Below are 18,256 nucleotides of genomic sequence, written 5' to 3' on the forward strand. Positions count from 1 at the left end.
CAATATGTAGATACTGAAATGTAGCACTTACCATATAATTTGTTAAAGGGATATAATAAAATATATGATATATATATATATAATAATATATAATATAATAAAAAATGAATACAATTTCAAGAAGTTTATTATTTCACCCATTACATGATGGGGGGGGGGGCATGAGTTCTGGACCGCAAATCCAGTAAACTGTGATAACAGAAGAGGTCCGTTAGATGGCAGCAGAGTCTTGAATTCTAATAGTAAAGGCAAAACAAAAAGTACAGCCAATGTAAATAATGAATAACGAACAAATGCAAAATATATACTTAAATGAAAAATTACTTAAAAAAGGCCTAAGCTATAACTAAATGAGAAAACAAAAATAAAGCAAAATATTAGGCTACACCTCGACAAAATACTGCATTAAGAAGATTTTTAAAGTTTAACGATTATTTAACTTGGATATATAGCCTATTGCTATGTATTTTTAAAGAGATGAATTTACTACAATGAATGTGATTTGTTAATGAGCAATAAACGATAATATAGTAGCCTAGTAGTAAACTTTATGTTTTTTTTCACGTTATAGAAACCAAATAAGACAAACCCAAATAGACCAAAATATGTGTAATAGACCAAAAAGTGCCGTTTCATTGGGGGCAACACAAAACGAGCAACTGGCATCTAATAATATGATATAATAAAGTTACATGAGCAGAATCGCAGCTTGACGTCACCTCACAGGGACCTGGCCGCAGCCTTCCCGGAAGAACGTCATCACACTGCGCGATCAAGCCAACATAGCAAAGTGCGCAGCTACTTAGCTTGTGCTAGCTGTTACAGATTATAGCGAAGTTGAGGACTTTTAACCCAAAGTTTGAGATTTTGTTTCTTTTAAACAGACCCAACCATGGCGATGCAAGCAGCTAAACGAGCGAATGTAAGTCCAGCTTTGGTTCAGATGATAGTTATGTTGATAGGTTGGCCCTCAAATGGCTAATCCGCATATTCAAGATGGATGTTTATTGGTTTTTAGCTGGTATAAAAATAATCAATTACCTCTAAAACAAACAAGTAAGCGCTATTGCCAGTGGTTTGATAATTTATATATTCCCTGCTTTTGTATTTATACGTTTGGACATGTTATTTAGGACTCGAATTCCTTTTTTTTAGTACAGAAATGTGGTTAAAATATATTTATCATGTTTCGTCCAATTCATAAATTCAGTTTCATTTGAAGCACTTGAGGATGTTCAAATTTTTTAAATGGTGGCGTGGTTTGGCTTTTAATGATATGAAACTAAAACATTATTTTCCATTCATGTGTATCTCAATGTTCCTCTTTGCTGCTATGTTTCAGATTCGTTTACCTCCAGAGGTGAACAGGATATTGTATATACGTAACCTTCCATACAAGATCACTGCAGAGGAGATGTATGACATCTTTGGAAAGTACGGGCCAATTCGTCAAATCAGAGTGTGAGTATTAGTTTATTTCTCACATTGGCATACCGATATGCTTGACAGACATATAAAGTAACTTCTCATTCATTCAACCACTCAACATACTCATGTGTCATTAATCACATTTATACATTTGTAAGTGCAGAAACTGATTGTACTTTTGTTCTTTCAGTGGGAACACACCAGAAACGAGAGGAACAGCCTATGTTGTATATGAAGATATCTTTGATGCCAAAAATGCCTGTGATCACCTTTCTGGATTCAACGTCTGCAACAGATACTTAGTTGTATTGTACTATAATGCAAACAGGGTGAGTTTAACTGTTTTTGTCTTTGATTCAATCACAGTGCTGGGTAGATTACTTACAAATTGTAGTCCATTACTGAATACAAATGACATTTTATAAATTATAGTCACAAAATTTACAATGGTAATTACATTTTTCACACATTTTAGGTCATATATTCTTTATTATTTTTGACCCAACTTGTTTATAACCAGGGCTTGACATTAACCCGCCAAATGAGGGTGGATTTCACATGTGGCGAGTAACACAGACACTCCCACTAGACACTTTGGCGTTTTGAAAAATTGTAGTCTTGTCAAAAGACAACTGACATAACAAACTCCAGTTACTCAGAGCTACCAGAGTTACATGATGATAATTATTAAGTCAGAGCTCTGAGGAAATGCTAATGCAAAACAAACAATCCAAAGTCCTCAAAACTGTCATATAGGCCTATATAAAGTTGTAATCCTAGTATATCCTAGTAAAAATGCTGCTTGGCTAGTAATTTTGGAAAATCACTAGCCACATTGGCTAATGAGCAAAAAAGGTAATGTCAAGCGCTGTTTATAACGATTCAGAACAATTAAAATAAAATACTAACTAAAAAAATATTATATTTGTTTATGCTGTGCAGCCTCTCAATTTTCCAATTAATATGTATTATAATCTCATTTGATTTTTGGAATCTGATTACATAATCTAGAAGATTACATATAGTCAGGTACTACCCAATACTTACAACTTGACAGTGTGCATTTCAAAAAAGTGTTCATGTTTCAGTAATTGTTAAATTAGTGTTTAACCAATGAGGATACATAAATGGCAATTACGATCCTCTTTTCTGTTACAAACCCGGATATCTTTCGTCTGGGGAACACAACACAAAGATGGATATTATGCAAAATGTCCAAGCTGTTCCTTTTCATAAAATTATTAATTTTTGGATAAAACTTTGACATGTTATTAGCAATGAGAATGTGATAATAAGTTGTTACCTTTGTCCCCCTCAGGCTTTCCAAAAAATGGACACAAAGAAAAAGGAGGAGCAGCTGAAACTTCTCAAAGAGAAGTACGGGATAAACACAGACCCACCGAAATAGTCAACATAGGTTTTTTTTTTGTGTTTTTTTTCTGTTGTTGTTTTTCCCACCTTGCATCCATCTCCTTTTTCCTTCATCCCATTAAGTAATGATGTTTTTTTATGTAAGCTGAACAGTGTTCATTACTTGTCATTACTTAGTCTTGTTATATATATTGACCCCATTTATTTTTCTGTGAGTTCTGTTAATATTGAATAAATTGGCATTTATTCATCAACATTTGTCTTATTAAATCAGTGATTTCTTTTTTAAATATAATTGTCTGGTGTCTTATTTGCACGTTTTTATTTATCTAGTTTCACAGTTCCAGAGTTTAAAATCTAGTGTTTACAAATTAAATTGAATATAATGACTTGATTTATTAACACTTGGATTCACATTTCTCTGATTATCTGATTCTATTATTAATAAAATGTTGCATAAAACAACACAATGTATATTACTTTACTTGTAATTGCAACGCTTGTAATTAATTGCAAAATAAGTAAATTTCAAATAATAAATTTGCATGTATGGCATTGGTTATGCAGTAACAAAGTGGGTATAGAGATGAGATTGAGAAAGGGAAAAAAACTTTTTGCTGCCTTAAAATATTTTGTATACTTTATGTCTGAAATTAAACAATTTATCTGTTTAGTAATCAAGCATTATTATTCAGTATATTTCGTTGGATTACTATTGGACATTTGTCGCTTCCGTTTTTAATGCACTTCCGTCTGACCATAAATGAGCCAATCATCTGCACGCGCTAGTCTAGAACGAGGCGCGAAAGCGACAGTCGTGTCATAATTTCTTCGTTTGAACAAGGTTTGTTGAAACAGTAGTTGAGTAGCTACGTACAGTAGTGCTACGCTTACCCTGATTTTTGTAAAACTGATTCTTAGTTGTTCGCTAGACCTAATATAAGTATCACGTGGTGAAAATCCATTTTTCGGTTTGCGTGCCTTTAATCCGTCTCGACGGTTGACAAGAAGCCAAGATGTCGTCGGTGAACAGTGAAACAAAAGCGGAATCTACCCTAAAGTGGTGAGTGTTCGAAATAAGTGTTCGTTTTATGTTGGGTATATATATTAAATGTGTGCGGATTAAAATGAGCGACATTTGTCGAGATTGTTTTGTCGTATTTTAGTCATTCGCACAACACTGGGGAAAGTCACCCTGGAACTCTGGATGGGTTTAACGTTAATTTATTGAGTTAACGTTATTTAATCTAATTCACTTGCTGTGGGAGAGAGTTTTGTAAGTCAAACATTTGAATGTAACGTTAAAATTGTTGCGTATTGATATGCTAGAGGCGGAGTCCAGTTAGTTAGCTAAGTTACTCGTTGGCCATCTTTTTTATTCGCGCACTTTCTTGTAGACCTGACGCTTTATTGACGCTAACGTTACAGTATAGCGATGTAAAATGCTGATTTTCAATTAATTAAGGATTCTAACTTATATAGAATAGCAATTCGTTTTATGCTACTTGTTTATGTCGTGTTGGTAATCAGAGGCCGCACCTGTTACAATCTCACAGATCTCACATGTGTGAGGTCAGCTGACAGACTCCTCCCAAAAGCACATTTTCTAATTTCCTCGTGTTTCTTTACTTTTATACTGTTAAATGTCAAATTGTTGTAGCTTCCACCTGGTGTTTTGAGCTAAACTGGGGGGTTATGTAACAGGCGTTTTCAGTATGGAAGCACATGGGTAGCAATATTCAATTTGAAATGTAATATGCAAAATGACAATGCAATTGTGTAAAATGGCATTGCATTCTGTATTTAAATGCACATTTTACATTACCATTCTAGCAACGTTTGGTGCAAAATGAAAATGAAATTACATTTGCCATTTCACACACTAGTTTTAATATGCATTAATATGCAAAATGAAAATGCATTACAGAAATGATTAGATTACGGTTCAAGCAAAAACTGTGGCAAAATGATCATTCAAATGCTATTTTTCTTAATTGCATTTACTCTCTCAGTCAAGACATTTGCGATTGAATTTTCATGAAATGTCCCTCAATGAATGTAGCAAAACTCAATGTGCACATTGAAAATGCATTCCGAGCAGATCACGCCCCCTCCTGCCCAGTCAATCACTGCATCAAGGCGGGGCTCGAAAACAACAGGTAAACATAACATGTTATGGCTATGTTACATGTTTTGAGGTGTTGAAAAAATTATTGTGGCAGAGCTAATGCGAGCGTTAAGTTCTTTAGCAGATGAAGTGGAGCATGAACAGAGAAACGGTAGTATTTCCGAAGATTATTTTTTATATTTTGCCACAGTTTTTGCTTGAACATGTTACACATATCTAATCATTTCTGTAATTCATTTTCATTTTGCCACTTATAAAGCGTTTCAATATGCATATTAAAACTAGTGTATGAAAGGACTTTAAATGTAAAAATCCGCACTCCCCTAGCCTGGATGCTAGCCCGAACCCCACCCACATTTTTTTCGCAAGTACTCCGCGAATCCTTAAATTCTTTTTGCAACACCGGCAAAGCTTGTTAACACTCGTTTTTCTTCTAAATACGTTTTCCAGAGTGCGTGCAGTTCAGTTCTGTTGACCGCTATGAGTCATAATCAAAGCCCTATGGAGCAGTATCAGACTCACATTCTGAATAGAATGAGTGTGACCAAGTCAGGCTAGCACTCCCCTAATTTCTGATATAACTTTATCAGAAGGTACTCCTAAAAAAAATTGTAAACCCACCTTCTGAACGCAACTGTCTCTGACTCAATTCAGTACTTTCATAATCAGCCTTACAGTCGTTAATTGTGTCCCCGGCTTAAGTCAACTCAGAGTTGGTTGAACCTCCTTATTGAAATGGGCCCTAGAGGTTCAATTGGAGAAACAAAATAAGTGTGCTTTTAACCCTTTAAAGCCTGACACATTAAAAAAATGGCAGAAAATTATATATTTTTGGAAATTAGATGTATAATTGCAACAGTGGATGTTTTAGATACAAAAAATCTATTATGCCTTTAACAGTTTGAAAACATAGAACATTTTAAGTTTTTCTCTCTCTTTTTTTATTTTTTTTTACATAGATCTTTTTTCCAGTCCTTTTATTTCACTTTGTGGTAGTCATAAAGTAGATAACATTACTACAATTTGACATTACTGTTTAGACATAAAGCACCAATAAAGGGATAGTTCACTTTGAAATTCATTTTTGATGTTTTAGCTTACCTGAAGGGCATCCAAGATGTAGGTGTCTTTGTTTCTGCACTATTTTTAATTTTGTATATTTTTAGGTCAAACCGTTCGTGTCAGTCATATAATGGAGGTCTATGGGGTCCACCTCAAAGAGCATGCACAGAGAAGTCCAAATTATGTGCTTTTTATAGTTGGCTTTCAAATCATTTTAAAATTAGGAGTGGGGTTAAAGATAAGACTAAAGTTAGGATTTCTTTGTCGAGTTAGGATGCTACTGTAATACCCTTTTCCTATCTGTAGTTAAGATAAGATTATGTATTTAAAAAATGCCTTTCTGTAACAGCCTTTATCCTAAACGATGTCCTTACTGAAATGGCCATAGTAAGGGGGATTCTAAAGTTTGGATCTTTCTGTTATACTGGGCAGGATTTCACCTCTGATGGGATGTTTTTTTGTTTGTTTGTTTGTTTTTTGGCAAAAATGAGACTTGATTTTGGACTAGGATTAATACATTTCACTTTTCCCCTCTCTTTCTAGATACACCTAAATACCAGATTGAGTGAGTCAAGACGGAAATCACAATGTGTTCTATACCGGGGCTCCCATCAACAGGTTCAAATGTACCTGTACTTATTACCAGAGTTAATCTGAATCCATCATGTGTTCTTGTAGAGTTTTGGGGAAATTTTGACCAAGACCGGAAATTTGCTTATCAGCAGCTGAAGAAGGAGATACAATACCCCAGAGAGAGTTTCTCTGAATCAGATGGAAACCCTGGTGACTTGTGCCTTGTACAAGTGTATGAAACATGGTATAGAGCCCGTATAGTTTCCAGAGACACTGAAGAGTACAGCGTGTTTTTAATTGATGAAGGCCGAACACTGTGTGCCACTGTTAACACTCTAGCATGGGGAAAAAGTGACTTTTTCTATCTTCCCCCTGAAGTTGAATTCTGTGTTCTTAGCAATGTGTTACCACTGTCTCCTGAAAATAAATGGTCAGCAATGGCCTTCGAGTTCATGAAGACCTTCTGTGGTCGAAGAGTCAATGCTTTGGTTCAAGATGTTCTTGTGCCTCATCGAACATTCCTTCTTGACATTCCTTGTCTGTCCAGACAGATGTTTGAAATGGGCTTTGCAAAGAAATTGTCCAGTGATCAGTTCAAGGATTTTGTTGCAAGATCTTTACAGACCAACAATGGAACTGGAGAACCTCAGAGAATTTCTTCCATTAGGCCAAAACCAGTTGAGAGTATTGAGCAAATGGAGAAGCAACAGGCCTACATGTACCCAGAGCTGCAAACTGATACTGTTGAGACTGTCATGGTCACAGAAGTAACAAGTCCATTTCGAATATTCTGTCAACTTAAGGTTTTCTCTCAGGAGCTGAAAAAGTTAACCGAACAGATAACTCGGCATTATGAGGGAAGAGTTGGCAGAAATTTTGCAAGACCTGAGAATTTGGGCAGCCCGTGTGCATCAAGAGGAAGTGACGGCAAATGGTATCGTTCAGTTCTGCAGCAGGTCATGTCTGCCAACAATGTGGTTGAGGTTTTGCAGGTGGATTATGGGAAGAAACAATTTGTACAAGTTGAGAATGTCAGACCTCTTGCCCCTGAATTCTTCAGGATGCCTGTCGTAACGTACGTGTGCTCCCTTCATGGAATAGTCGACAGAGGTGTCGGTTGGACAGCTTCACAGATTGATTATCTGAAATCGCTCCTGCTCAACCGCACAGTGATTGCCAAGTTTCAGTATCAAAGCCTTTCTGAAGGTGTTCACTATGTCATGCTTTATGGAGAGGAGAACACAAACATCAACAAATTGTTTGAACTGAAACAGAAATGTTCACTCGACTCTGAAATGACTCTTGCAGATTTCGCTGTTCAGAAGAGCCCATCTCAAAACAGCAAGATTTTGGAGACAACAGAAACCTACTCTGGCGAAACCTACTCTGACCTTAAAGGGAACAAACCAGTCTTTTTCACAGAAAGTCTCGCACCGAACACTTCACATCTGGCTGTTGTGCAGCACGTTGACAGCCCTGGAAAGTTTTGGGTTCAAACTCAGAATTACGCTGATGAATTCGACCAGCTAATGAATGACCTTGGAAATCTGTACATTAATCCAACAAGCGCTGAAGGGTTGATAAGAAAGCCTGTTGTTGGTCTCCTCTGTGCAGCTAAAGCCCAAGATGGTGTGTTCTACAGAGCAGCTGTCTCTAAGGTAATTGACAAGAAAGCAGAAGTTTACTTCCTCGACTACGGCAACACAGAACTTGTTGATGGTTTCAACCTCCGACAATTGCCTCTGAGATTCCAGCAGCTGCCAGCTGTGGCGGTAAAGTGCTCCCTCCATGGCATTAAATCCAGACTGAAACACTGGGACGAGAGGGCTACGTTGTTCTTTTCAAAACTTGTCGAAGACAAAAAACTTGAATTGCACGTACAAGACAAGCATCAAGACACTCACATGGTTCAATTAGTGGACCCGAGTTTAGATGGAGAAAATGATGTGAATAAGTTGTTGTGCAAAGCAAATTTTGCCGATAGTGAAAAGAGCATTGTGGATAATTCTGTTGTAAGATCTTGTGGTTTTAAAATCACAAACACCTCTGGCATATTCTATACAGACACTCAACCTCAGACGCCTTCCAGTTCTTCTGCCGTGGCGGAAAGTGCATCGGTTTTCAAGGAATACTTGTTTCCAATTGGAAGTTCACTGGAGGTAACCGTATCCTACATTGAGAGTCCAAATGACTTCTGGTGTCAAAAAGCCCAAAATGCTGCATGCTTAGAAGTGCTAATGCAAGATATTCAGCGTTTCTATGCTCACAGTGAATTTCAGCCACCTTTGGAAGCAGCTTGTGTTGCTCGTCATCCTGAAACTGGGATCTGGTACAGAGCCTTGGTCATTCAAAAGCACCAAACGCCTCATGTTGAGGTCTTGTTCGTTGACTATGGGCAGACAAAGAAAGTTGCCATTGAAGATCTTCGAAAGATCAATCCAGCATTCTTGAAGATGAAAGGACAAGCCTTTCGATGTAGTCTATATAATCTGATCCACCCGGTTTCCCACTCAGCTTTAGATTGGAGCCCTGAAGCCACACTACAGTTTCAAGAGTTTGTTGATACTGCAGCATCCATGAACGTGCCTTTGAAATGCACTATTTTTGCTGTAATGTATGATTCCCAGAAAGTTGTGTTTAATGTGGTGGACTTGGAGACCCCATTCCAAAGCATTTGCAATCTCCTTGTCCAGAGGCGTCTAGCTGATCGTGCACCCTCTAAGAGAGCGCCTCTCCCACCCTTTCGCCTGGACACCTACTATTATTCAACACACGGAGTCAAGACTGGATGTGAAGAGGAAGTGACTGTCACCTGTGTGAAAAGTGTCACTCAGTTCTTTTGCCATCTCGCCAGGAATTCAGATGAGATTGAGAAACTGGCAAGCAAGGTCAATTCCCTATGCCGTCAACTAGAGTTGACCAAGTGTCCTCAGACTTTTGGAACCGTTTGCTTTGCAAAATACACCGATGGACTTTGGTATAGAGGCCAGATAAAGTCTTCAAAACCGTCAGTGGTGATCAATTTTGTGGATTATGGTGACACATTGGAAGTTGAAAAATCAGACTTGCTGCCAGTTCCAATTGAAGCAGGAGAGATTATGTCCGTCCCAGTGCAGGCAATTGAATGTGGGTTGTCGGACATGCCAGAAAATGTGCCAGATGCAGTGGAAAATTGGTTTCAGAATTTTGCGGACAGCCATTGTTTTACTGCTTTGATTGTGGCAAAAGAACCTGCAGGAAAGCTTATGGTGGAACTTTATGAGGGAAAAACTAAAGTAAATGCACTGATCAGACAGAAGTTTCACAATGAAATCCATACAATTGAACCAAGCCCACTCAAAGGATATAGTTCAAAGAACCGTGCACAAGTTCAGGCAGAGAGCTTTGGAAAAGAAAGTTCCAGTGGTCTTAAGAGAGATCGCACAGACCAAGTTCAACAGTCCCGGGAAAGTCATGCAGCACAACGAGGAAACATTGAATCAAAACAGCCACAAAGCAAGTGGGGATTTCATACAGATGGTAGACCAGAACCAACAAGAGATTTTGGGACAATCCATAATTCTCAGAGGCAAAATGAACCACAAAGAAAGTCCAATGATAGAGCTGATGCACGCCACCCATGTGCATCTGTCAAAACTGATGATGTTAAACCAAAGTCCCAGGCTCTTCTCAGAGAATCGGCGCTCCCAGGGAAATTAATAAAACCTGGTATAGAAGCTGAGGTATTCATCTCTCATTGCAATAGCCCTTGTAGCTTCTTTGTTCAGTTTGCGGCAGATGAGGATGACATTTACTCACTTGTAGAGAAGTTGAATGCTGACCAGTCGAGGTGCGCAAACATTGATTCTAGTGAGATTCATGAGGGAGACCTGGTCTGTGCAATGTTTCCTGATGATAACTCTTGGTACCGTGCAGCAGTGCGAAAAAACACTGACAAAATTGACGTTGAATTTGTTGACTTTGGAAACACGGCTGTGATTTCTGCCTCAAAAATATGTCGTCTTGATCAATCATTTGCTTCGTTTCCTAGGTACAGCATCCACTGCTCTGTACATAAACTAGATGTTGACAGCGTAGACCAAGAAATTTCACCCAACTTCAAACAAGTAATTGATCAAAACATTGAAAAGGTCATGTGCACGTTCGTTAAAATGTCAGGGACTGTGTGGGAAGTGAAACTCAATGTTAATGGTGTAGTGCTGGGGTCCACCTGCAGGCATGAAGTTGCACCAGCAGCTGAGCTTTTGACTACAGGTGTCAAGCATCAGATGTCCAATACCAAGGTCTTCACCCGTTACAAGGACCCTGACATATCAGCTGGTCAAATGATCAATGGATACCCCTCATTTATCAAGGGTCCTCAGCTCTTCTGGTGCCAATATGCGGAAATGGACAAACTTCAAGAGATTTCAGATGCTTTAAAGAATGCTGGTAATGCATCAGATACAACTTTGAGTGAGGACTCTGTGCCACCTGGAAGTGCTTGCATTGCTCTCTTCAATGAAGACAATTTGTGGTATCGAGCTAAAGTAACATCTAGGGACCTTGACACCGTCTCAGTTACCTTTGTAGACTATGGAAATGAATCAAAAGTCAATGTGGGTGACATCAAAGCACTTCCACCCGAGCTATCAGATGTGCCCCCTCAGGCATTTAACTGCCAGCTTGAAGGTTTTGACCTTTCCAAGGGTTTCTGGGATAAGAAGGCAGAAGATGCTTTTTTTGATCTAGTTAATGACAAGCTTTTTAATATCACTGTTGAAAAAATGGGGGACTCTGAAACCCCACACTTCGTCAAGCTAGATTGTAATGGTGTTTTAATCAATGATGCCATGAGAAGCTATTGGAAAAGTCAAATTCCTGAAACTCCATCAGATGAACACTTAAGTGAAGCAGAACTGGTGTCTGCCAATGACTTTGTGGCTGCTGAAGTTAATATCGACTCTGAAGTTACCCTTGATGCAGACACTGAGCTTGTTGATGACAAAATGTGCTCTTCAGTTCTTGAAATGCATCATTCCAAACAAGAGAAGCTTGATTTACTGAAAGATACAGAACCTGGAAATGAAGCTCAAGATGGCCCACTTGAGATTACTACTGAAAATGTTGCCTCATCTGATACTTTGAGTATAGTGCCCTCTGAAACACAAAGCAACCTGGTTACCACATGCATCAAAGAAGATGAACCAGTTTCAGGTTCCACAAGTCCATCTGACACAACAAACCAGCATGCCTTTGCTAAAGAGACAGATGTTGACCCGGAAACCACATGCATCACAGAAGATGAAACAGTTTCATGTTCCACAAGTCCATCTGACACAAAATACCAGCATGCCTTTGCTAAAGAGATAGATGTTCTCCTGGATACCACATGCATCACAGAAGATGAAACGGTTTCAGGTTCCACCAGTCCATTTGAATCAACAAACCAGCTTGCCTTTGTTAAAGAGACAGATGTTGACCCGGATACCACATGCATCAAAGAAGATGAAACCGTTTCAGGTTCCACAAATCCATCTGACACAACAAACCAGCATACCTTTGCTGAAGAGACAGATGTTAACCCAACACCTTTTCTTGTAGTTTTGCCACAGCAATCTGAGGGAGCAACATCTAGTATCTCCTCAGAGAATGTAGAAAGCTTCTTGATGAATAACACTGATTCTCAATTATGCATTGAGGAACCAGATTCAACATCATTTGAGATCATTCAGTCAGGTAAGTCTGCATTTGACACATTTTGTTGTACAAATTTCAAAGTTAGTGTTCACATTATGCAAGAAGTCTCCCTTCTTTAATTCTTTATATTTTATCTATATAATAATTTTTTTTTTTTAAAGACTTGGGCTATTTGAGGCGATCAACAGAGAAGAAGCCTGTTGGGTCAGATTGTGTGATCTGGTCTCATGTAAGGAGGAGTTGGTGCCCAGCACGGGTTTTAAAAGTTTCTGAAGATGCTGCATTGGTGAGTGTATCTTTCTCTTCGAATTTACAAATGTTTGTTTAAGAGCTGCCCTTGTTGTTTTTCTGGAAAAGAAACTTTTTGTCTTGTCTAACTTCAAATTCATCTTCAGGCTATTTTTCCCCCCCTGTATTTTTCAGGTTTTGCTTGTGGAGCATGATTCTGAGGTGGTGGTAGATCCACTCAACATCTTTGAAATTCTGCCAGAGAATCCATTGCAGGTGTGGAACACTAGAACCTACTTTTGCATTTGCGTGTACGAGATTAGAAAGCATGTACTCATCCAGTGTTTTAATTGCAGACTTCAAGCATTGAAGCTGCAGTTCCTAGTGGTATGTATTATATCTAAATCTATTATGTGTATTTTATCTTTTAACTGGAAAAATAGAATGCATAATACTTATCATTCTCTTTGTTCCCCACCAATGCCTTTAAATGTGACAGCATTTTTTCCCCTCTGTCTATCTCTTAATTTGAAACTATTCAAGATCTAAGCAAGGGAGCACATACCTCATTGAAGAACCATGCTTCAAAGGTAAATGTATGTTTAATCGTGGTAAGTAGTATGTTTACAGTAGTGTTGCTTTTGTCAACGAAAATTATGACTAAATATCGTCGTCAACGAACCTTTATCACGTGACGAAAACGAGACGCAATGTAAATGCTGGTCATGTGATGATGACTATAATTAAATGTATAATGCAAGATTGTTGACGAATAAAAACGAGACTAAATGTGGTTTACAAAATAAAAACTATGCTAAAATGTCTCTTCATTTTCGTTGACCAAAATGAGACGAAATGTTATGGCTACTTATGCAATTTTGACTGGGTTAAATATAATTGCATTACTAAAAAGAGACTTAAATACAATTTTCATTGACTAAAACTTGACTGTCTTTCGTCGACTAAAACTAGACTAAAATGTCATCAGTTTCCGTCGACTAAAACTAGACTAAAGAGTGTGAACGGGACTAAAACAAATAAAAACTAAAATGACAGCTTGACAAAGACTGGACTAAAACTAAAATTAAAACAGGCCACCAAAAACACTAGTTTACAGCAGTTGGGAATAGAACAACATGCATAAACTAATTGTATCTCTGTAAACATTAGGACGAAGATGCAGAAAGTGGAACTACAGTTGCTTTGGAGTCTGAACCAAATGGTATGTCTATACACCTATTTACAGAATTATTGCATCACATACCATTAAGGAAATTAAGAAAAAGCTATGTACTTGCGTTACTATTTTATACTATGATGTTATTCATAAGTGTAAAATTTAGTTCAAAATAGCATTTTTAATTATTTCTAGATGAAGAAAAAATGCTCATTGACCAAATGGATCCAGGTGATGAACTTGCAGACCAGGTACACTGATGCTTTTTTACCAATCAAAAGCAATTGAATGACAGTAATCAGATAGCTTGAAGTCTCAACATGTTCATGTAAATGCATGCAGCCTCAAGACAAGGGGTGTGGGTCCTGCTCCATTGTTGTGGTTGAAGATTCTGGGGGTAAGTGCACTTCTTCTATGAATGTTCTATAGTAGTTTGTATGTGATGTCTGTGTATAGAATAATTCTTAAAGATCGTTCACCCAAATATGAAAATTGTAATTTGCTCAGCTGCATGTTGTTCCAAACCTGTCTTCGGAACACAAATAAAGATATTCTTAATGAAATCTGAGAGATATCTGTACTCTATTGACAGCTACGCAACTACCACTTTGATGCTTTAGAAAGTTAATAAAGGGATCATAAAACTAACCCTTATGAATTGAGCAGTTTAGCCCAACTTTTCTGCAGAGATGATCACTAATATAACCATAATGAATTTAGGCTTTTGTCCACAGAAGCTTAACCAAGCTCAAACTTGCTGCGAAACACGAGAGTGAACCTCATTGGTTCCATTTATCATATCTAATATGTGCGTTGATTGTTTGTGAATAACATAAAATTGAAACTGTTCATGATATAATGTGATTGTCTCTTCAGAAAATTTGGACAAACCGCTCAATTCATATGAATTAGTTTTACAATCTCTATGAACTTTTTGATGTCAAAGTGGTAGATCCGTAGCTGTCAATGGAGGGAAAGAAAACTCGGATTTCTTCATTTGTGTTCCAAATATGAATGAAATCGTATGGGTTTGGAACGACATGAGGGTGAGTAAATTTTTGGGTGAACTATCCATTTAAATCTATTAAATCTGCACTTTATTAAAAATGAATATCTTTATATTGTAAGACATTGAAATATGAAGTCATTGTGAAAGTTTTGATGCAAGTATCTTAGATCTGAATGCATTTAAAGACTATTTCTTGTTTGTGTTTAGTTGAAGATGCATTGGGGGAAGGTGCACTTGTTCAAGTACTGAGTGTAAGTACGCGTATTATACACATTCTGTCGTTAATTACTTATGGCCATTGCACACTGAGTACGAAATTTTCGTATGCGTTTTTTCGTGTTCGTCAGCCTAAAAATTCGTCACGCACAGAAACCTTGCACACTGAGTCCGATGCCTATTTATTAAACCTTTGCGGGGAAAAAACGCAAAAATACAAAAATGGATTCGTCAAGCAGTGAGGATGATTTTGTTGCCCTCTCTCTTATTGAAAAGAGAAGAAAGAGAAAATATTGCGTTTCCGTCCATCCAATCCTGAATTTGCGCCGAGAAGAAGCACCTCCTTATCAAGGAGTTGTGATTCAAAATTTACTTCAGAATGTCAGTGGAAAAGTTTGATGCTGGAGCCACATTTTAAAAACAAGAACACCAATTTCCGTGAACCAATCGATTCTGAACAGAGACTGGCAGTATGTCTAAGGTATGGAGACACACACACACGGCCCGGTGGAAGCGCTGGGCAGACAGAAGAGCTGTATATAGTCTGTTATATATAGTACCCAAATAATACATTAGTTATCGAATTGGCTGCTCAATCACACCTTTTAATCGATCCAAAATTTCAATCTGATTCAAATAAACACTTGATCGAATTGCGGAACGAGCTCCAGCCTGCCCTGAACTGTCAAAAAACCTCTCAAAATGCTGGCTGTGGATGCGAAAAAACGCAGAAAATCGAACCCGATCTGAATTTTTTTTTTTATGATTGATGAAAGATTCGGAGGCAGTGTGCAAGCGTGATTGACATAACGTGAGGTTTATTGATATAACGTGACAAAATTCACACGTTTTGTTTTTACGTGTGAATTTCGGACTCTGTGTGCGATGGCCTTTAACCTCATGTCGTTCCAAACTTGAAAGACCTTTGTTAATCTGAGTGATAATGAAAGACACCTGTGAGGCGCGCACCGGTCTCGCGTCTCTTACGGAGCAGGCGAAAGCATAAAATGAGGAGCAACAACGGCAAATCGAGAGAGAAACAGGCCTGATTTTATGATGTTTTGTTTCTGTTGTGTGTAACGTTACAGCAGTCGTCAATGAGGGGCTGCTGGCTAATACTTTCATTGTTCATTTTACTATTAAAATGTTTTAATGTTTGCCGGTTCCCGCCGCCTCCTTCCCACAACAACAAACCCCGTTAACGTTACATTGGCAAACTCATAAGTGAATTACTCATTTGTATTTGCTTCTACGTATGTGGTGAATTACTGCGTGATACCTGGATGTTCAGTCAGGTAGGATGGTTCACATCACAAAACAAACGTCAGTGTGCTCGCCTGATTCAGAGATTTTGTTCAGGAGAAATTGCCATCGTTTAAATTCTCTGCAGCAGACGGACTCTATCTGTGTCCGTAGCATGCAGCGAGAGCTCATGCACCAGCAGTCCGCCTCAGCTCGAGCCAGTCCGGGCTCCTCGACCACGACAGGCAGCCGCCTCCGGTTCCTCCATCAGCCTCAGCTGCTCTTCACTATACTGCGACTCGTAAATACTACCACGAACATCGGATTCAAGCAGCAGAATTTCAAAATCCTCTTCTTCCATATCATGTTTAGTTTCTTCCGTCATTATCATACTTCCTATCTTCACAGCGCTTGTTAGCTTAGCTTCCAAACAAGACGGCTGATATTGATTCAGTATCTGAATCAATATTGTAGCCTGAGAAGCCTGAATCAATAGCTTGAATCAAAGAAGCCTGTATAGGATTCTTTGACTATCAAAAGTGAAGGTAGCCATTGACTTGCATTATATGAATCACTACTGAAGAAAAAAAGTCAACTACATCTGGGATGGCCTGAGTGTGAGTACATTAACAGAAAATGTTTTTTTTGGTGTTCTATCCTTTTAAATGTTTGTACTCCAGTCTGAACCGGATGACTCCCAAGATGACTTGAATACTTCAGCTGGAGAGCAAAGAGGTTACCCTTCATACTTCATATAAATATGCTTTAGTTTTATGTTTTGGTGTTTTTATCTACATTTTTAAAATGTGACCGTTTAGATGACTGTACCGAGATGAGTACCAGAGTGGATTTACTGATGGATTTCCTTGATGTTGCTCCCCGTGATAAGGTGTTTTGTCTTTTCTCTTGATTGTCTTTCTAAAGTCCTACACCACCCAGTGGCTGAAAGTGTTTCCCTCTTATATCATGTTTTTATAGGTACAGCATGCACATGAGACTGAGCATGAAACGAATACCTTATCCAAGGCGTTTAATAGTATGTCATGTTTGAAATCCATATTCAATTAAAAATAGTTTAATGCAAAGCTCTTCTATTTTAGCAAATATAGAATGTATGTGAAGCATACTAACAGAAACGATGGATTTTTTTTTTTTTTCAGTGGATGTTACTGAAGATCTCATTGTTCTGACCAGTGATGATGGAGCAGAGTCTGACTCAGCATCTGATGGCACGGTATTATAACCTTATTGTTAATTCTTGAACCACAAACATATTTGTTGTAATTTTTAAATATTTCTTAATTTATGAAATTATTACTTTTATTAATTACTCCTTTACTTTAAATACCTCAGCTTCAGGGAGATGTGATGGACATGGAAATCTATCCTGATCCTGAAGAATCTTCATGTTAGTAATTTAAGCATACATTTAAATGAAAGTTTCATAAAGAATCCTAATGCTTTTCTTTGAAGTCATGAGACTATTTCTGGTTTAACTGAACTGATGGTAGTTTGCTTAACAGGCTTACAAGATAAGTCAAATGCATCTGATAGCACCAACTCGGAGAATCTACAAGTCACTCATCTGACCCTGAGAGTTGAGGACGCATCTGACGACGATGTCATTTTTGTTGGTGTTTTGCAAGAATCCCAGGCAGAAGTAGGTGAGCCGGAGAGTGAAAAAGAAAAACAGAAACGTGACTAATGTAAACTTTGTCCCTTAAATAGTTGATTTTGTGTATGCATTTTTTTTTTTTTTTTGATAATCACAATTGTCTACTTGTTACCTTAAGCCGTATAGTAGCAACAGTAAGCACCGCTGCTTGTTCATTGAGTTAATCTGTTGTTTTCACCTATTACTGTTAACCAATTTCACTTTGCAGATATGAAGGCTGTTTTGTTTTTCCATTTATTACACAGCCTTTCAACTGTGTTCCTTGTTGGATTCCTAAAACTGTTTCTAAATTATACTTTGTACAAGGATTTTGTTATTTGTTCAGATGCTCATAAAAGTTTACACTTGTGGTGAAAAAGCAATTTGCGGTAACTGGTTAATTTTCTTTAATAAATATGCACCTTTAGTGTGCAGCACTTATACGAACATATCTTAACAGAATGTTATTATTCACTTTTTGTATTGGAA

The 18,256-nt window shown here is 37.8% G+C and overlaps 2 protein-coding genes across 3 annotated transcripts; both read left to right on the forward strand.

The window, feature by feature from the left end:
- The first annotated feature begins 749 nt into the window (after positions 1-749).
- sf3b6 (splicing factor 3b, subunit 6) lies at positions 750-3,094 on the forward strand. The gene is made up of 4 exons (XM_039691830.2): positions 750-922; positions 1,343-1,461; positions 1,619-1,757; positions 2,747-3,094. Exons 1-4 carry the CDS (start codon positions 893-895, stop codon positions 2,834-2,836), a joined length of 378 nt encoding a protein of 125 aa, XP_039547764.1. The 5' UTR covers positions 750-892; the 3' UTR covers positions 2,837-3,094.
- A 626-nt stretch (positions 3,095-3,720) lies between these two features.
- On the forward strand, positions 3,721-18,214 carry tdrd6a (tudor domain containing 6a). 2 transcript variants are annotated; one of them, XM_039692413.2, is made up of 16 exons: positions 3,721-3,862; positions 6,533-12,280; positions 12,403-12,527; positions 12,665-12,745; positions 12,826-12,856; positions 13,013-13,065; positions 13,640-13,691; positions 13,842-13,897; positions 13,989-14,043; positions 14,863-14,906; positions 16,794-16,848; positions 16,932-17,002; positions 17,092-17,149; positions 17,274-17,347; positions 17,467-17,521; positions 17,637-18,214. In XM_039692413.2, the coding sequence occupies exons 2-16, from the start codon at positions 6,577-6,579 to the stop codon at positions 17,816-17,818; spliced, it is 6,696 nt and encodes a 2,231-aa protein (XP_039548347.2). In that variant the 5' UTR covers positions 3,721-3,862; positions 6,533-6,576; the 3' UTR covers positions 17,819-18,214. The 2 variants fall into 2 exon arrangements, with proteins under 2 accessions (XP_039548347.2, XP_039548348.2); XM_039692414.2 differs by having other exon boundaries at positions 13,013-13,059.
- Positions 18,215-18,256: the final 42 nt, after the last annotated feature.

The sequence above is a fragment of the Pimephales promelas genome, chromosome 13, assembly GCF_988280905.1.
Source record: "Pimephales promelas chromosome 13, fPimPro1.hap1.1, whole genome shotgun sequence".
NCBI classification, from domain to species: domain Eukaryota; kingdom Metazoa; phylum Chordata; class Actinopteri; order Cypriniformes; family Leuciscidae; genus Pimephales; species Pimephales promelas.